Source organism: Cygnus atratus, chromosome Z (genome assembly GCF_013377495.2).
Source record: "Cygnus atratus isolate AKBS03 ecotype Queensland, Australia chromosome Z, CAtr_DNAZoo_HiC_assembly, whole genome shotgun sequence".
In the NCBI taxonomy this organism is placed as follows: Eukaryota; Metazoa; Chordata; class Aves; order Anseriformes; family Anatidae; genus Cygnus; species Cygnus atratus.
The window spans coordinates 41435832-41456545 of NC_066396.1; the positions used below are offsets into that span (position 1 = coordinate 41435832).

At 45.1% G+C, this 20714-nt stretch overlaps 1 protein-coding gene across 1 annotated transcript in view; it reads left to right on the forward strand.

Annotated features, from left to right (window-relative positions):
• The first annotated feature begins 1926 nt into the window (after nt 1–1926).
• Nucleotides 1927–20714, forward strand: part of LOC118253777 (transducin-like enhancer protein 4) — a 96590-nt gene continuing 77802 nt past the window's right edge. The window contains 4 exon segments of the mRNA XM_035558540.2: nt 1927–2073; nt 2461–2558; nt 3630–3693; nt 5083–5127. Coding sequence (XP_035414433.1) covers nt 2029–2073; nt 2461–2558; nt 3630–3693; nt 5083–5127 — 252 coding nt within the window. The 5' untranslated portion in view covers nt 1927–2028.

A 20714-nucleotide genomic window follows, 5' to 3' on the forward strand; every position in this document is an offset into this window, starting at 1 on the left:
CTTCAAAAACACCCGTCCCTTGGGATCCAGCGGCCCTTCTCTCCTTTGACGGGGGCACAAAACGCCCTGCGGAATGCCAGTGTATCTTTAGGATAGAAGGTTCAAATGTCACATCCTTCAGCCTTACTCCTGCGAGTAGCTGCGAACAGCATCCTCTCACGGGCGCCGCTTCCGAGAGGGAAGATTTCGTCCCTTCAGCACTGCCAGCGGGGAAAAAACGAAACAAAACAAAAACTTAAATTATGTCACATACACACCGCACACACCACGCACCCCCGGGCTGCCGGAGCCGTACCGCAGGGCACAACGACACCGGGAAAAGAAATTAAAAAAAAGGATAGCGCGGGGAGCTTTAACCGCGGCGGGACCGCGGGCGGCCTTCAGGGGGGCTGCCGCGCCCTCAGGCGCCGGCCGTTACCCGACCGTTACCCGGCCGTTAGACGCCCCCATCCTGGGAGGGGGGGGGGGGGAGAACAGGGGCTTGTGAGGCGACGCCGCGGGGCCGCGCTGGCCTCTTGCAGGCGACGCTGCCCCCAATTAGCGCGGCCCCCCCCGGCGGGGGCGATCCGGAGGAGGAGGAGGAGGAGGAGGAGGAGGAGGAGGAGGAGGAGGCCGCCGTGTCCCCCCCCCCGCCGCCCAGCTCCCACCGCGCCCCCGCCCCGCGCTCTGGATGCGGCGGGAGCGGCGGCGGCCGGCAGCGCCCCACGTTACTTTGATTGACAGGTGAACAAATGTTTCCCCTGTTCCAACGCCGGCGCTATGGCACGCCGGCGATCTCAAAGCCCCGCCTCGGGCGGCGGGGAAACAGGCGGCGGAGAGGCCCGGGCGGCCGCCTGATTGGCTGCGGGACCTCGAGGCGTCACGTCCCCACGTGGGGGCCGGCCGCGGGGCCGCCCCCCCCTCCTCCTTCCTCGGTCCCGCACGCCCATTTGTCAGCGGCGAAATGATGGGCATTAATACAGAACGGCGATTAATGCGCGGGCGGCGCTGATTGGTCGGCGGCGACGCCCTTCGTGGGCGGGGCGGAGGAGGGGGCGAGAGAGGGGTGCCGGCGACGCCGCGGTGCCCGCCGGGAGAAGAAGTCCCGCGCGCTCTGCCGCCTGCGCGGGTCGGCGGTGCCTCTCGCCGCCAGGACTACATCTCCCAGGGTGCCCCGCGCGCGGCGGCCTCCCGTGCGCTGTGAATATGTATCAGAATGTTAATGACGAGCCGCTGCTAAATTTGGTCAAAGGAGTCACCTCGCCACAGCGTGCTGGGGGAGCGGCGCGGAGCGGCGGTGGCGGCCGGGCTGGGCCGGGCAGGGCTGGGCCGGGCCGGGCACGACCCCTCCGCTCCGCTCCGCGCGGCGCCGTCGGCACTTCCCGGAGTTCCGCCAGGCGAGGAAGGGGGAAACAACCAAAACAAACAAAAAAGAGAGAAATACGTAAATAAAGCAGCCCGGACCGTGGTTTCTTCTTCGTCCTCCTCACTCTTTTTTTTTTATTATTACTATTTTTAATTTTTAATTTTTATTTTTTTAACCACAAGCAACAACAACAGCAGACACCGGCCACGCAGCAGCGCCCGGAGTGGGGGATGCGGCCGGGGCGGTAGCAGGAGGACCCACACCCCGCTCCGCTCCCCCAAAAGTTTGCAGGAGGGGAGGAAACTGCGAGCGGGGACCTCCGCGGGGAGCGCACAGCCGGAGGGGCTCTCCCCGCCCTCCTCCTCCTTCTCCTCCTCCTCCGTCGCCGCCTCGCACGGGGCTCGCCGCCCGCCGGAGCGCTCGGCTCGGCTCGGCAGACCCGGTCGGCGCCGCCCGGGGGCCCCCGGGGGATGTGGCAGCGGCCCCCGCGCCCCGGGGACGCCGCCGCCGCCGCCGCCGCCTCCGCCGCGCCTCGCTGCCGCCGGGGGTGCCCCGTCGGCACCGGGGCGGCGGGGCCGGGGCGCCCCTGCCCTCCGCTGCCGCCGCCGCCGCCGTCGTCGCCGCCGCCGCCGCCTCGCCCGCAGCTTTGATTCCGGCCGCCAGCGCCCCCCGAAGCGGCGTGGATGATCCGCGACCTGAGCAAGATGTACCCGCAGACCCGGCACCCGGTGAGTGGCGGCGGGCAGCGCTCCGGCGCGGGCAGCGCGGACTTGGAGCCATTTTCTTATTGTTGTCCAACGCCGCCGCCGCCCCGGGCCCGGATCCGGGATGGCGCCGCCGAGTTGCCCCCGGCCGGAGGGCGGCGGCCCAGGCGCCCGCCCCGCGTCCCGGAGCCGTGCCGGGGGGTCCCCGCGGCTCCCGGCGGCTCCTGGCTGCCGACGCCGCCTCCCCCCGCGGCGGCCCCGTCGGGGCGGGAGCGCGGGGAGCCCCCGCGGGCGGCGGGCGGGGGCGCGAGGGGCCGCGGCTCGGGGCGCCGGCACGACCCGCTCGCTCGCTCTCTCTCTCTCTCTCTCTCTCTCTCTCTCTTTCTCTCTCTGTCTCCCCGCCGCTTGCAGGCTCCGCACCAGCCAGCGCAGCCCTTTAAATTCACCATCTCCGAGTCCTGCGATCGGATCAAGGAGGAGTTTCAGTTTTTGCAGGCGCAGTACCACAGGTAACGGCGTCCCGCGGAACCCACCGGGACCCCGCGGGGACACCCCGGACCGGAGCCCCCCCGGCACGGCTCCCGCACCCGGAGCCGGGGGGGGCGGTGGGGACGGTGTTCAGCCGTGCGAGCCCATGGGCGGGGGGCTGTTGGGGTTATTTTATTTTTTAACCCTTGTTTCCCCCCCCCCCCTTTTTTTTGGGGGGGGGGGGGGAGGGATGTAGGAAGAAAGGGCGTCCGGCTGGGCGCATCCCCCACTTTTTATTGGAAATGCCGCTCAGGACACGCATCTCGTCTTGGCTCGGCCCCCTCGCGCCTTTCATTGACATGTCAAGTGCTGATAACCTGAGAGCGAGGCGGCGAGCTATTTCATTATCCTGAGCCGGAGGAGCAGCGTGTGCTCCAAGTGACAAGTGACTTCTGGCAGGACTGCTTAGCGCGCCTCTGAAAGCAAACAAACCGAAAAATAAGGAAAAAAAGAAAAAAAAAAAAAAAAAGCGACGGACGTGTTCGTGTTTACCGCAGTATTCCCTAAATTACCTGCAGTATTTTTCCTGTCGTCGCTAACAGTCCCCCCCAAAAAAAAGAAACAACAAACAAAAACAAAATCCCAGCAACTTTTTGCTTCTTGAAGCGGTGATACACATTTGATTCCTGTGTGGGCTGGGTGAAAGCAAGAGGTGTTTCCTAAGCTCGTTTAAATAAAAGCTAGGAAAACCAAAGCATGAATTTCTGAGTGGCTTCTCAAGCTTAAGTGTTACAGGTGAGAACATGTGTGCCTGTCTTCTGTGAAGCAGTGTTTTGTTTTATTTTTTTTTTGTCAGTGAAAAATGCTCTCCTGCATACTGTATGCAGTTCGCTTAGGAGGTGAGGATGTTGCACAATCTCTCTCAAAAGATGAAAAGTATAAACCCCACCCTGAACTCCCAGGCAGGTGCTGGAACGTACATTTCTGTTTGTGTTTTGGGGAAATGCTCAAAAAGGGGAGTACCCTGTGATCAGAAGAGCGTCAGTTTTGCGTTACGAAGTACCCATGCTTTCTTTTTTCCTTTTTTTTTTTTTTTTTAATGTCTCGAACAGTTTAAAGCTAGAATGTGAGAAACTGGCCAGTGAGAAGACAGAGATGCAGCGACATTATGTCATGGTAAGCAAGCTGCATAACAAATTCAAAATGTCTATTAGCTTGGTGTGCTGAGACTGAAGAAAGATTATAGTTGGTGCTGCTGCTGTGGAGGTTGCATCCGTGCTGCCATTATCCACCCTTGGTTTCAGGGGTTTGTAACTTGTTTGTAGCGGTTAGTTTCTACGTGAAATCCGCTCTTCGGTGTTTTAAGCAACTGGGGATATTTCTTCGAAGTGGTAGGATACTTGTCAGCCCTTTTAAGGCATGTGCAACTTCAGCAGTATTCCTGGGGACGATGTTTTTTTCACTTACACCGACTTTCCCAGCTACCATGCCTCTGTAAAGCCGTTTGGGGTCACATTTTTTTTTTTCTGTGATGGCAGTAAGCCCAAATTGCACATGTGTGTCTATAGACCTGAAGCCCCTGTCCTTAGAAGAACTGTTGCTTCTGGGCTGCTGGTTCATTGTTTTACTGAATTCATAGCGGCAGGGATCTGAGCTGTGAAAGGGATTTCCTCGATGGTTGTGGTGTGCCTGGTTAAATAACGTGCATAGGAAGACATCCCCTAAATACATAATTGCATGATGGATCGTGATAACTCCAGAGGAGCTCTTGCCATCCTCTCCCTTGTGCATCTACAAAGGATTAACCGTTTTCCATTTGTATGTGACAAATAACACACAGGTATTCACAAAAAAAAAAAAGAGCAAATAACCTGGAAAAATTATTAACCAAGAGAACAAACATATGTTAAGGCTTGCATTTGTCTTTTTCATGCCTGATTTGCTTAAGTCTCAGAGATTGTTTGGTGCTAACATCACACACTGACCTGAGTTCCCTGATGCTCAGGCACATCAGGGGATATGTAGGGTGGCGTGTCTGCTTTGGCTCTGCATTTACGTGCTCCTTCATTCTTCGCATCCCTGCAATTTAATTGTAGCTTTTTTGTGTTTTTAATTTAAAATACTGAATAACCGGTCTGTTAGTCGTTGCTGATTTATATGTGTGTCTGGCTTCAAGCACTTCAGTGTTTTTTGGCATCTTCTATGTGTGCTAGAGAATAAAATCTTCAGCATTTTCTGTGTTTTTTTTTTTTTTTTTTTCCTCCTGCTTCTAATCTTTAACTCTGGTTTTGATTACTTCTTGTGATTTTTTTTGTTGTTGTCTGGGTTGGGTTTTTTGCTTGTTTTATGGCCATCTTTTGTAGATTTGTCAAGAAGCAATGTAGATAAAGAAAAAAGAAAAAACAGTTTACTGTGAAATGCTTTCTGAAATTCCAGGAGCTCTTCTAGCTAGTAAATGGTTTTTAGGTCTCTGTTTCTTTGTACAGATGATGTTAGAGTCAAAGCGAATTTGGGAATGGTTTTCACAATTGCAAGGTCTAACAGAGTCATTTTCTTCTCTCACAGTATTACGAGATGTCCTATGGGCTGAATATAGAAATGCATAAACAGGTAGGTAAATATTTTGCTTTGTGTAAGAGCATTCCCTGTAATTTCTCCCATCAGTCTTAAAACAGATGTCTATTACGTGCGAGCCGCTTTAATTGCATGCTTAAATGCATTGGAATTTTTTTGCGCTGCATGCTGCTCTGAAACTTGCACCTTGCGTGCGGTGCGTGGCTCTGTGGAGGCAGCGGTGTTGTTCACCAGGTGTGTGTCGCTGTGTTGACTTCTCCACGTGCAACCCCCATGCACGCGGGTAGGACCGAGGCAAGCAGGGACGGATGGGGTGGTGGCTTCAGATCCGCCTGACCTCAAAAACCTGTTTGGGGTTTGCGTCTTGGAGTGATGGCGACGTTGTAAATACGCGTTGGGTGCAAAGGGACATGTGTTTGTGTGTGGGACAGACTTCCCTTTGGTTAACCTGGACGGATTTAAGCTGGAACTAGAATAGCTATTGATGCTCAGCCATGTTCCTGTCTCCCTCAGATCTCTTACTTGGACCTTTGTCCAAAAGCAGAGTCTCAGCTTCTCAGCCACAGAAAGGGTAAATGAGCTTTCCACAAGGATGTTAGCTTGCTCAGTTTTGTGCCTTGAAGTCTAGCACTTAGGCCGAGATTAGCAGGAGGTTACTCGGATGGAGCATGGTAGCGTAAATCAGAATTTCTTGCTTAGTAATATGTGTTTTTAACCTTCTCCAGAGGAGAATGAATTAAACATCTGACCTCTTTTCCAGTGAGGGAACTTTTAATATGGTGGAATTTAATACTGACAACTCATTTTAGCAAACGGTTGAGCAATTCGCCAGTGTTGCTGGGGAGCGTAAACTGCAGAAGTAAAGAAATGGTTGAATGGGACAAGAAAGACTATCTGAAAATTGTTTTATATGCGCTTCTGTTCAAAGTAACTTTTCCGGGTTGCGGAAATAGGATTTCTTTATCTTGTTGAGAGCAGACATAGAAGTCAAATGTTTTTCCCACTTGTTTATTATTTATTGTATTTTGTATGCCATTAGCACCCCAACCCAAATGACTGGGGACGTTTGCGTTGGGTGGCACGCGATGACGAAGGCGTCAGGTTTTCCTGCCTCGCAGCGTTTTGCACCTGAAGGCCCAGACCTGCAGAAGCGTAGGTGCGAAATGTGCTTATGAAGGCTCGAGGGGAGCGGTGAGAGAACCGCTGGCAGGAGGCGGCGGTGCCTGCAGCGGGGCAGCTCGTGCTGAGCGGGGTGATGCAGGTCACGGGTGCTGCTGGACGGGCTGATGGCAGCCTCTCGGAGGTGCTGGAGCTGGTGAATGAACGCCCAGGTTGTCCCAGGTTCCGTCTGAAAAAACAGCACCGCCGTAGTGAGTGTGAAAGCAATCCACCAAGTCCGGAGTCCTCCTTGCAGGCCACCTACGAAGCAAATGCTTGCATGTGCTCGAAAGCAGCCATTGCAGTCAAACTTGTTTATGTTTCTAGGCTCTGTGTTTTTACAGCAGTTAGCTGTATGTGGACTTAAACTGACTGTGCAAAATTATGTGGGACAATGTTGGCTTGCAAGTGAAATATGTAATTAGATTGTTTTAAGCGGGGGAAACCCGCTTAAAACCAAAACCTTTTTAATTTCTAAACGCTTTACTTCAGAAATTGTATACAATTATGGCAATGGAGACGTCAGTGATATTCTGGAAAAATTAAACACCTAGTTAAAACTAAATGTGGGGATTACGAAGGACGGTTTTAATTAAACACCTTTTTCCATTACTGTTCAGTCTGTTCAAATTAGTAGTTTAAGTATTCTGCTCTCATGCAAAACACTTAAATATTTTGTCAGACATTGATTCAAATCAACTGCGGCTAAGAAACTTGTTCGCTATCATTCCTAAATCTGACGCTAGTTCTGTATCTTTCATGCCTCCCCTTCTATTCCCACAGCATTTTTATCCTTCCTCCTCTTGCTTCAGCGACCGCAAAATATTTCACATCTCGCTTTATGATCGCAGTGTGGGGGCCCAATTTTGTACATATAGGGAGCTGATTGTTTCATTTGACGCGCACAAATCTTTTTTAGTCTTCCACCTTAAATCCCCTTTTCTTCCACTCAGATCTTTGAATTTTACTTGGCTGAAATTGAGCGATTCACCCTCCTCCCCCCCTCCCCCCCCTTTTTTTTTCCTAGCTTTCTAAATTCAATCATATCAAAAATCCTGAGGGCAGTTTATCACATTATGAAATACAGACAGCCCTGCAAACCACCTACTTATTATATTTTCTTTCTTTTTTTCACTTTAGCACAGAGGCATATCTGTCTTTATTTGTTTTTCTGGGCAGACAGCCTTGGTTCCTCTTAGGTTCTTTTCCAGATGTACTTGCTGGATGCCCTTGTAATGGAAAGCAGGCAATAATGCAGTGAAGTTGCCCTTCGGCGTAATTGGGCCTAGTTCTCGAGATCAGGTTAGGCTTATTCACTTATTAGATTTGCGTCTCAAAGGGTTCAAGAGCAGGACTCCCTGGAGTCCTTGGAAGTACCCTAGTAATTGGTGGCCCTGATATTTGAAACCTTTGTGTATTTTTCTGTTAAAGCTTCTGTTCTTCTTGGCTGCTCCCAGCCACAGAGTATTTATTTTTAGAGAAATTTTTCACTGGAACAGAAAATGATGGCTGTGATGGAGTCATGACTCTGTGACTTAGCAAATTGATAAAAGGATAAACGTGGAGCGCAGCGATAGTGTGTGTGCACGGCGGGTGGGGGAGCGGGGGGAGAGCATTGCTTTTCCCACCCCTCATGTGATGCTCATCATCAGTCATCCTGTGTTGATTTTGATAGAAGACTATTAAAGTGAAACCTATGGGGAATTTGTCATTCTGAAAGGAAAGCTAATGTAATTAGTACCAATTAAAGTACATTTAGTAAATTGGATTTAATCTTAATTAAGCCTGCATAATGTTGCCAATTTTTAACAATTATGTTTGAGAACATAATTAATTTAAATTTTGGTAACTGAGTAAATAGCATTAGACTGGTAGAATTAGTCATTTGTATTTTTTTTTAAAGACAAGTGTGGGGTGTGTTGTGACATGTGGTGTTATAGCCTAAAACAGTAAGCTAATTTTTGATATTCTGTACCACTAGGATCAATAGAACTTCAAAATAAAGAGATTCCAAAAAAAAAAAAAAAAGAAAAGAAAAAGAAAAAAGCCAGCAAGTTGGGGATTGAACAGGTACTTCCCTACGGTTTTAATTTCAGCATTAGAACAAATGGAAATGTTTGAGTGTGGTCCGAAGAGGTCCATTTCTTACCAAGTTTTTTTTTTTTTTTTTTTTTTTTTAAGATGCTCAGTGGATAGTTTATGAATGAATAGTTGATGTGCTGATCTATGTTTCTAATTCAGTGTTGCTAGTTCTTGTTGGTGGTCATTTGGTTTAATTTCTGAAATTAGGCTGTTTTAACGTTATGGTAAACAGTTTATTTAAATTGCCGTAATCAAACATGCTTTCTGAAGGTTTTAATTGAGAATTGTAATTATCACTTAAAATGTCTGTATTTTGCTACAGACAACAGATATTTGTGAATGGCACTGATGGAAAGCATAAATAGGATACAGCATTCACTTCTTATTTCAATTATGGTTTTGGGGGTGGCAGTACGTAAATGCTGATTCTTCTTGGTTAGGCTTCTGTCTTTGAACTAATTCACATGCTGAAATGTTGGATTTCAGCATTTTTGAAGGAAAATTCAGATCTGTTAAGAAGCCGGGTGTTAAAAAATAAATGAAATGACTTCTTAAGATCACAGTAAAGAAAAAAAATAAAAACAAAAACACCACCATTTCAGTCCAATCCATGTAAATTTTATTACAAGACTTGGGCAACAACCATTTGAGTGCTGCTAAAATATTAATTGGGTAGAAATGAAAGGGCTCTACTAGCTGATAGGATATCATAATCATAGCTGCAGTAGTCGATGGTAAATGATGATAAATGGCATTAGGAACCTTTTAGCAAACTGTAATAACTACGAGGAGGGAAGCAGTATGGATTTGCATTATATCTGATACCCTCTAGTACCAAGTGGATTGCCAATACTGCTTGTTTAGCATTTTCTAAGGGCAATAGGATATTGATTTCTGACTTACAAGGAACGGCTCTATTTTCACCATTGAAAAGTATTGCAGGTTGTTAAGAAGAAATTGACTTGAAGAGGCCTGACTGCTGCCCATCATGGAGCAAATAAAGCAAAACTGCCGAAGCATGGTGGAGCAGCGAGATGGGGCCCTCAGCAATTTGTTGCTATTAATTTACCATGCTCGACAGCAAATCAATCGGCATCTACTTCATCTGCTGGAGAAAATGCTGTCCAGGGCAGATAAAAGGCCCTGCGTGGTATGGGGAATAGGCTGGATTGGCCAAACGGAGGCTGCAGTTAATGTGTAAATAAGTGAAATCAAGGCCACTGTTGCCGAGAAAGCTGTTTTTAATTAGGTTGGGGCTTTATAGTGAGCTATTTAAGAAAGTAGTATGGAGCTTGGAGAGTAAGGGGAGATTTATTGCCGACTGAGTTAATATATGGGTTGTACGGCATCCCAGCCTTGAGCCTGCTTGCTTCTTAAGCCTTAGTAAATTATTTTGGTAAAAGGGTAAAGATGGGAATCAATTTGTTTAATATAGGGCTGAGTTTTGACCATTTTTCATCTTCATGGCCATAAAATGCATGTATCACAGCGAATTGGTTTGTACGTGTGCCATATACGTAACAGAAAAGTACTTTTTTTTTGTTTCATTAACAATGGGCTAGTCTGCGCGTGAATGCGTGTGCATACATGTGTGTGCACACCTTGTTTTTTTAACACAGTCTGCAGCTGAATATGTATTGTCTTCAGTTTGAAGAATAGCTGGAGAGCCAGCTGAAATTATACTGGCTGAATTTGTTCTCCATTATGAACAGTAGGAAGGATTTAATAGAGATACTGGCAGTGGGTAGTCAGAACCGAGCTGGAAAACTTCAAAATGTGAGGGATTAGACGTGAAATCTTGAAGACTGTGGCTCACACAGGACTATTAAGGAGGAAGGGAAAAACAAGTGTTTTTCCATCAAAGTCGCAAAATATAAAAAATAGGTTGTCAAATCAGTTTGACAGCTGAGGCTTGTTTGTCCCAGTTTTAGGTTATTTAGCCTCTGAAGCCAGTAGAATAGCTTAGAAGCTTATGAAAAGTTAGAAAACATGTTATTCTGCAGTTAAACCAAAAACCTTTTACTTTGTAATAACTGCTGAGTTCTTAAACAAGATTCTGTGCTTTTTTTTTTCTCTTGATACAGTTGTTAGACAGCCTTCCTGTTAATTACTTAGAAGTTTGTTGTTTCTGCTTCTCTACGATTTGCTGTTGAACTAACCTTCCCCCTCAAACCACAGAATAACATGTATTAGGACAAGAGCTTCTATTTCATCCTGGTTTTGCCATTCATAAGCAAAGGAAAATGTCATTTTCTCCCACTTGTTTTGGCAATTCAGGCAGATGCCTTAGACACAGGAAGTAGCACAAAACATGCTGAGCAAACTTTTAAATTAAGACATACGTTCTGTTTTTACTGGCAAAAGGCTGTACTTGACAGTGCTTAAACATAACAGCATTTTTCTGCCTTTGAAAGATGCTAATTGCTGTGATGCTGCCTCACCGGCTGTGTTAGTTTATGGGCACGCTTGTAATTACTGAGGGGGCCAGTGGTGATCCTATGGTTAGGGTCGCCTAACACTTTCTGGTGTAAAAAATTCTTGGAAAAATGCGTATGTGGTTGGTGCTTTTTTTTTTTTTTTCCTTGCAAGAAACTCTGTCACCTTGACTATTTGCAGTGAGGGACCATGTTGTGGCAGGAGCCCCGTGTTCTTTTTCAGCAGCAGGGGAGAGGAAAGATGGGAGGCAGAAGGAGGTGGTCTGCAGCTCCTGCCCGGCACGGCCGGCTGGCACGGCTGGAAGTACAGCTCTAGTGTGAGGCTCGTGCTGAGCCGCTGGAGCTCACCGCCTGCGATGCATCTGACAGAGGAGGAGAGGGAAGCCATGTCACCGTTTCATATTTAATTACATTTGCATCATTTTCTACGATGAGGTTTCTTTCCATTCAGGGGCAAAAAAGAAGTACCGAGGTTGTTAAACACAGAAATAAAACATCAGCGGATAGGTTTCAAAGTGAGGTACTTGGGTGCTGGGATGCCCAAGCTCTACAGTGTGCGTGTTAGTTTGGTCCTGCCCTATTGTGTATGCGCATTGTGGTGCAATTTTTAGTTACACACTCGCCGATCTCATTACCAGTTTTCCTAGAGGACCTCTTTCACAGCACAAAATAGACATTAGGAAAGTAGAATTAAAGTTGCAGAGACGACTGTAACTCTGGCTTGAAAATGTTTGACTGCTTTGCTCTGCAACCGAAATAAATAACTTTTAACATAAGGATTTAGGGATGTGAAATAATAGTGATTGGAAGCTCTTCAAGGCAGGGATTCTGTGTTTGTGTGGCAGTGAAGGGGATGTCCTAACAGGTCAATCACAGTGTATGCCATGGAGTTGTTGTGCTAAAGCATGGGAACAGAGGTTTTTTTTTTTTTTTTTTTTTTGACACTAATACCAAGGCTGGCAAACACTAAGAATTCAGAGCTATCAATTTGGTCTTACCTTTATTTTATTTTTATTTTATTTTATTTTATTTTAATGAGAAGATACAGCATATTACTTGTGGAGTTGATGGAGAACTGGGTTTTTCAGAAACGCATGCCAGCTAGTGAACAGAGTGATTGTAATTGTTACAGAAGTCACTTCTGCTGCTGTCTGCAGATTAAGCACATCTGTTGCCACTGACTTTCAGAAAACCTATTTAGCCACAAGGCACAGAGGGAGCAGAGCAAAGATGATACTGTGAAACACAGGAAGTATAAAATGATGCTTGCATTAACTAACAGATGACAATACACTTGAAGCTAAACCTATCCATACTCAAGAAATCTGATTCTAAGAAAGAAATTGAATGTTTGAATGAAAAAATAATCTTTATTTTCAAATGTAAAATATGAGGTGTCTTTAAGAATACCTGTTTGTGCCTCTGTTTATCTGTGTGTTTTTACAAGTTTGGCTTTGGTTCAAGATGATATTTTTATGTTCTACTGCTACCTTGAAGTACTTCTTATGTAAAAATTTCCCCTTGGTATTGTTTATCTTAGCGGTGACACAAATGTTGTAGTAGTTAAGCGTAGTGGGAAGCATATTGGCACAATGTCGAGACCAGGTGTCTAACTTTTTAAATTTTTTTCTTTAAAATATAATCAAAATATATCAGAAGTAGTACGTTGAAGTCTACACAGTATTTTCTTGCATGTATGGATAGAATTTAGACTTAAGGAATCGTCTTTACTAGCCCAGGACAGGTATGTAATGTTCTGGCATTGAACACTGTTGCGTTATGGCTGAGATGTTTAAATGCGCAGGCCAGTCAAAGTTATAGTCCCCACAGTAAACTTGAATTGGTCTCTTTATGGTTATGTATTTGTATGGTACGCTCTGTTGCCAACTCTAAATGTTAAATCATGCCAGTTGTCAGAAAATCATGAGATTGGCTTAAAATTAATCACGGGATAAAAATAATATATTTGGGGTTCTTTTTATTTCCCTTCTAATTTTAAGCTGCCAAACTACACTTGGCTCACGCTTCTTAGGTTTTTTCTCCAGCATTCTTCTATAATCATTTTTTGCTAGTAAAGTGTAAAACATCCTAAGATTCACAATAAAGTCAAGGGAGCTGGATATGTGATGCAGCTGGCAAATTTTGTCGTGATTTCCTGTTCTTGGAAAGTGCGTGAGGTGTACTCTACTAAGAAAAAATAATACCAAGTTAAAACTATGTACATACTCAATTTAGAATAGCTTGTTAAGTTTTTGAGGATTATGTACCATGATGCCACAGACTTGCTGGTGGTGATTTCCCCTTCTGCATCAGGAGGAGAAGGAACACAGGATGTGGTTTTGAGTGCAGGTCTTCTAACTTGGCCTCTTTCTTTTGGTCTGCTTAAATGGTTTCTCCACAGGATCTTATACTGCCAGAGGTTTCTGACATTTGCTGGATGAGATTCAACTTCTTCAAAGGAGGAAAAAACCTCTCGCTATTATGTTTGGGATGTGGAACATTGGCAATGAGAATGTGTGCTTTTCTTTTTCTTGTGTTTGCTTAAAAACCTCAGCAGAGCATCTCACAGTTGAGCAAAAATCAAAATCTGTCCCTTTCATGCTATAAAGAGTCTGCATAATAATAGGTCCTGCCACTAGATTTTGTTTGGCTCGTGTTGAGAGCTGTGTGCATGTTGTGGATGATCACTGAAAGCACTTTAAATTTTTAAAAATGCTGTTCTTTCCTCCATCTTAAATGCAATAAACTTCTCATGTATTTGCTCCCATCTCTTTATGTGCCTGGCTACTCTTGGTGTCTTGGTGGTTTGGGGAATATGCCAATGCAGACACCCTTAAGCCTGCATCCGTGGCTTAGCCCAGAAGGAGCAGTGGCTGCCCTGGGGCTGGCTAGCTGGTAATAATAGATGGGCACCCCTTGCAGTAGGTAGCCTCTGTCTAGAGAGCATGGTAAGGCTGCTGCTGGCCCATCCAATGAGCTTCAGTTACCTGCGTGGCCAGTGTTTGCAAAGTCTGGCTGGCAGAGTACTCTTACTGACCAGCAGTTCAATGGCTGAAGCCGTCATTGGCTGTGTTGATGTGATAGCATTGTTTAAAATTAATCATAACGCAAAGCATAGTGAGTTTTTCGCCTGGGGTCGAGGGAGAAGAGGGCATGGTCGCTTGTTTTCTTTCTTGTGTCCCTCCGCTCAGCAGCAGAGATGAAACTTCATTTTGCTCGTTTTTTACAATGCAGATAGCTAACAGGACTTCTAGTTTTATGCATTTGGATATCCAGTTAACGCATGAATTACTCCTCTTTATAACCTGATACAAATTTTAGCTTCTAAAACCCTGGAGAAAGTGGAGCAATCCTAACATTTATCTTGGGCTACCACTTTTTGCCATTTCTCAGCTTTCCCGGGGATGAATAAGGAATTTGCAGCTGTGCTTCATGGCCAAAACACTTCTGGACCTAATTTTGAAGACACAGCGGTATTCTCTTTCCTATTGATACAGGAAAGACAGCCAAAATAACTGCAGTGCAGCCCAGCCGAAGCTTGGGGAAGAGTCAAATATGAACTTTGCAATATTTGTCTGCACATTTTTATGGAAACCACTTCACCAGTGACTGTTCAGGGCTGGGTGTCTCTGACTGTCCTCCTTCCTCACCTGGGAGATCTTGCTCAGGATTTGAGGTGGTTGGGTCCTCATCCAGCTGGTTGACAGCCAAGAAGCCAGCGGCATTTTGGACTCTGCAAGGTCATTTAACTCCAATAACTGAATCAAGTCGTGTTGTGGTTTTGGCATTAAGAGAGGTGCGGGGCTCTGCTGGGCTTCTGTGGTATCTGCAGGATGAGGAGATGTGAATTCAGTATTCATCCTCTGTGGAGTACTGTGGGTCTGGAGAGAAAAGCCACTGTTGATATGAGTCCTGTTTCCTGCTGTAGGTACTTGTAGAAGCTTACATATGTGCTTGGCTACCTTAGATCTGGAGAGGAGACCATTTAAATGGTGTGGCAAATTGGTAGTTGTGTTTTCTCTGACTGTGGGCTCACACTCTGTAGCCCTTTGTGAAAATCTCTGAACGTTTCTGTGCCTCTGTCTCCGACTCTGAAATGGTGATGATATTTACATGACAAGAGTGATGTAAGATTTAATTTGTTAACTTACATTATTAGGTGAGAGACTCTAGAGAATCACGGAATATTGAATGAATATATATTTGCTATGAAGGGAAGAGGACTCCTTCCAAACCCGTGTCAGCTTTGTAACAAGGTCCAGCAATGCCTTTACTACTGTGTGTTTTCCTTTATCCTTATGCCCCAGGAAATAACAATAGAGATGCAAGAGGTGTCCTCCTGCTTACTCCTCTGGTAATTTTGTATTTGGAGATGAAAGTTGTAAATGGGGGCCTGGTCCTATGATAACATTTGGAGAAGGAAAGCAAAGTGTGTAAGGCCAAAGCTGACCAAAACCCTTACACTAGATTTTTGGTTTGAGGGAGAAGCCAAAGAACAAGGAATGATAGGAGGAAACTAGTTAATTGGTTTCCTTCTCACATCTCGTATTTCCCGGTGGTACCATTGAGTCTGTATGACAGCCATCCAACTTCACAGTGCCCTCTTGGAAAGACGGCACTGTGGTGATGTGCAAGAGAGTCAGCTAGAATGCCACTACTGTCTGCCCTTTGTAATTTCATCAAGCATGTGACTACATAAAGCATGTAGATACCTCTTCTTAAAATATCTTGTGTTTGAATAACACAAGAAGGTTGGAAAGACTTTGTACGAAAAACACACTCTGTATGTTTGCGTCGGCATGTCAACAAAGAGTAGATAGGACATTCTTATATGCAGTTTAACCAGTAGGCTTTCTGTCCTAACTGCAGAAAACTGTTACCATCTGAACAGGTTGCTTATTTGCAGTTCCTATCAGTGTTAATTTCTGGGGAGAAACTGTGTATTTTTTCCTTAGTCTCCTCCTAAACAAACAAACAGAAAAAATGCAAGCATTGATGAGAGTTTCTTCTTTGTTGCTCTAAAACAGTAACTGTGGAGGAGACACTGATTTCTCTGAGCATCAAAGGACTTTTTTATGTCAGAGTCATTTGCTGTGTATTTGTCCATGAATAAACGTGAGTTGTTACTGTTTAAAAGTAAGTTACATATAGGTTCTTGGTTAATGTGATCAATAGTGATGTCCAGTTTCCTTTGCAGCTGTGTGCTTCCATGTTCTTCTAGAGATGGCTGTTAAATCAAACAAGGCTAATAATGTGTCTTTAACATGGATAACACGAGGAGAAGGGCATTTTCCATGCAGTGCTAGAAGACATTTAGCTCTCTCCTCCTCACCACTCTCCGTGGTTTATCTCTGCAGACTGGTGACGCCAAAATATGCATGATGTTTCAGTTGTTGGCAGCATAAGGAAAGTCTTACAATTCTATGCCTGTGGCATCCTGGAAATTTCTGGGGAATGGTTTGTTTCTGACATTCTTTGTAAAACCACATTTAACTGGGGATGACAATTGTTCTTGTTCTCAGGTTTGATCATGTAGATAGATATGTAAAAATAAGGAGCACCACAGAACTGTACTAGAGTCCCCATGAGCATACATGTGGGGTGTTTTTTTTCTGAGGTTGTGGATTTCCGCTGAAGATGAGTTTTCAAAAATGTTTATGAGACACTTTTCAGACTAGCCTTAGCAGCCTCATTATTACCCACTTTCAAACTCATATCTCTGTTATGTAACACCTTCCTTTGAATGTAGAAATGTCCAGCTTCTTTTGTGTATGCAATGTCTTTTTCAAATACACCTTTGGCCAAATAGGTTTATATACTTTGTGAATGTATGAAATATTTTGTCCTTTATTTAGATGCAGGTTACTTAGCTCTGTTTTCTGCCTGGAACTCAGGTGGGTATTTCTTTTAAAGCATTGATTTTTACCAAGTATTTTGTGTGGGTGAGAAGAATCCTGGGATAATCTTAGTTTACACATTTTCAAAGAGAAATGCCGCTGTAAGTATGCACTGTATTAAGGGTCACGAGGTCTGTTTAAGCCTGCAACAGGACCTGGAGAGCCTGAAAATCTGTAGACACAGGAAATACCTCTCAGTATTAATATGAAGCAAAGCACAAAGCTCCCAGGTAGATGAAATACAGCATCTGGGGATTGTGGAGACCAGCTGCAAGTGTCTGATCTGTGCTGTCAGAGGCTTCCTGAGACCTCGGACCATCCACTGCGCCCACTCCCAGCTGAGAGGCTGGGGCATTGCAGCAGATGCTCTTGCACCACTGGTGAGATGTAAGGACAGCAGAGTGAAGGCAGAGGGAAGCTTGCAGCATGCAGGGCAAGCCGAGTGATTCATTGTGGAGCCAAAGAAATCCAGCACGTACAGCGGGTAGCTCACAGGGAAATGTTGAGGTCATGGGTGTGCCCTACATCTGGCACTGCTTGAAGACTGAGACACCTGAGGTGGTGCTGCCAGGACATGCTGCCTTCACTTAGTAGTCTCAGACCAGAATTACCTTTAGAAGAGTGATCCCGATTTTCATCTCTCCCAGGAGAGTGAGTAGAGACTGGGCTATCCAGCAGAAAGCTGGTTTGCGTGAGATAATGATTCAGTAGAGCTGAAAGAGGAGGGATGTTGTGCTATTGCCTTGGAAAGACTGTGGCCAGCTGGAAGGGGTTGTGCTGGGTTCCTGCCCCAGACCCTTTTATGTTTTGGCCCATGGTGTTTTTTTCATGTGCAGTGGTTGTGAGCAGGATCTGGAAAAGGGACTTTCCTTCTGCAGTGGAAGAACTGGGAGTATTTCCTTCCCAGAGTTCACAGAAGCCTATTAGGTAGGGTGTGCTAGGAGGTGGGAAGGAGAAGTAAAGAAAGATTTAAAGTAATGTATGTAATGCTCTGATTAAATTCTTTAAGCACTAAGCTGTTACATAGAAGTTTCTCTGTTCTCTACCCCTTTTTATTTTTTTCAAACGTGACTGCTGCTGTGTTTCATGTGGGAATCGTTCTGGCAGGAGTTCCCAGCTCCCTTGGGGACATGGGTGGAGAAGCACTGAGTTGGAGGGGGGTGTTTGCCAGGGCTTAGTTGTGAGCTGGGTTGGATGCCAAAGACACTTCTGAACATGTCTGGGAAAGGGACTTAGAAGTGCTTACTGGGGAGCTTCAGTGCTGGAGACAGACACTCCTGCGTGCTTCTGGTGACTTCAGCGTTGCGTGTTCCCAGAACACATCCCTGTAGGGGTGTTTAGATGCTCCCCTGTGCTTAGGAATTCTTGAAAAATCATCTTGGGTACTTATCTGCTGACTTTCTGTCCAAATTAGCAGGTTTAGGCGTTATTAAAAATCCCATTACATACCTTCTTGAGATTTCACATGTGGCCTTTGTTGCCTGAGTTCTCTGCCTGGGAAGTGGAAGTAATACCATTGCTGAAGCATAACCACAGTGGAATTTTTGGAGACCGATATGTTAAGTAATAAGAGGTGGGATATTATTACATGGGAGTCACTTAGAAGTGGCTGTGTTTATCTCTCTAGACTGTAAGATGCTTGGGGCAGGGTGTTATTTCCCAAGACAGTTTTGTCCTCATTTTGCCTCCCATGTGAGTTCTGCTGTCTTTTCCATCCCAGCTGCAATTAGCATGCTCCAGTGATGTGCCTTTCGGCAGTAATGCAGTCAATGCTTTAATTTGTATTAAGGAGGCTTGTCCCTTGGTAATCTGTCTTCCCAGCCTCTGTTCTCCATCTGGAAAACAGAATAATACTATTACTACTTTTTTTTTTTTTTTTTTTTTTTGGGGTGGGATTCTGGGAGGAAAGATGAAACTACACAGAGAGCTTTCTCACCTTGTGTAGTGTGTCCCTAACTCCTTTCTTCATGCCCCCTGGCAGGGACCAGGGGTCTGCCCTACCCTTAACAAATGCCAGAGATGGGGCTTATTCCTATACACCCACTGGCTGCAGCACAGTGGGATCTTGGTTCTCTTGTACAAGTAATTATATTGTCAAGTTGAAGAAAATGTAGGTGTTGACGAAGTCTTTCATACCTCCAGGTTCCAGGCAGAATTAGTCTGGGATAGGCTTCTGCTGTAGATCTCAGGTACCTTAATTCCCAGTCTCCTCAACTTCATTGGAATTACTACCTGCCCATTTTTTGGCAGGGTCTGCTTTGATTAATTGGTTGCAGAGGTCGGAAGAAGATAATGGCATTATGAGTTGTCAAAAGATTAGGCAAACCCTCTTAGTATTAAATAGAGAGGATCACAGCTTTGCTTGAGTCATCTCAGCATGTCAGTACCCCATGTGTGAGAACCTGTAAATGTAGTTTTGACGGTAAAAGGAAGTTGGACATTGGTCAAAAATACTAGTCAGAAGGCTGTTTTAAATACAAAATAGAAGAAGAGTTTCATATCTGATGTTTTCCACTGAAATACTGCTGTGCTTTTCCACCTTCTTGAAGCAGTGGGACTTAGAAAAAGCAGGTCACTGTCTCTATGTGAGCATCACGTTGCTACTACCTTTCTTGGTAACTAATTTTGGATGCAGAACAGCTGTGAAGTTAGTAGGACTGTAACAGCTCTTGGTGCGTAGTCTACTTTGGTCTGTAGAGGTGGAGAAAACCTAATTTACAACTAGATCATATGGGCTCTACAAAGGTTTTGCAGCAGATTTTGAGAGTAATGTTCTATAGCCATGGGTGGCACTGTCAGAAAATGACATCTGTTTTTAAAACTTCACTTAAATATCCTCAGTTAAGATAATGTATGGTTTGTGGTGCATGTAGATGGTTTCCAGGAGTGTGACTGAAGTACTCACAGGTGTTCTTTGACCACCTTTGAACAGACTCTCTCAGGTCTTGCTAACTGAGTAGCCTGGGAGCCCAGAGGTCAGCAAGAGTTGATTATGTTGAGTATTTCTTGGTCAATTCAACAGGTAGCGTAAAGGAACTTCTGTTTTGTGTTCATGAGCTGAAGTTATGCCTGTGTGGGCAAACTCAATGCAACAAGTGTTGATGACTTAAAAAACAATCCTATTTCGCTTCTCTTTCCTTTGACTTCACGTACACCACATAATATGTTATAATAGTGAAAAGTGACTTTTTCGATAAGGAAATCAGTCATTTTAAACTGCCTTCCCTTTATATTAAAGGTTAATATTTTCCAACTTAATTCTTTTAACTTCACTGAAGCTCAGACAAAGAAAACCCAGCCTGAGCTATCCACTAGTCATCAAACCTATTTCCCTTCCTCCTCCCCCTGGCTTTTTCCATTGTCTTTGTGAAAAACAGACAGTGATTATTCACGAACAGGTTTGCAAACAAACTGTAGGTAGTTCAGTGATTTTAAGGTTTCCTTGTATTCTGGCAAATTTCTAATGCAAACAGAATCACACAGCTAAGTCTCTAATTGTCATGGGAAACTACTGCTATGAAAGGGAATAATTATAATAGTTTGTGCAAAACAGACTCTCATAAAACAGAATAGATACAACCTTTGTCTGCTTTTGTGGGTAAAAATATTAGGATTTGAATAAGTGCTTTTCATATAAACACTTGCCTGAAACCTTTTTGATTAAAAGGGTGGAGAGATTACAGACCTAGCTAACTAAATATGAAATTAACAAGCCCAGAGACTGCATTTTGGTAAACCATAGAATTACTCCGTGGCAAAAAGCCACATATCCATTAAAAAAAAAAAAAAGAGAGAGGGGGAGGGACACAAGGAAATGTGGTTTTGCTGTCTGTCATGCTGTCGGCTATAACTGAAAAACATACATTGTTTTGAGTTGTTTTCTTTCACAGTTCTGACCACAACATTTAATTACTTAATCTGACCACTGCCAGGCTAGTAGTCCACCACTCATTTTCACCAGTAAGTATTTATTATTCTGAATTCACTGCGCAATTGTGCCTGGGTGATTTGGTTTACCAGATGATCTAAGACATGGCTGCAAGGACTAGTT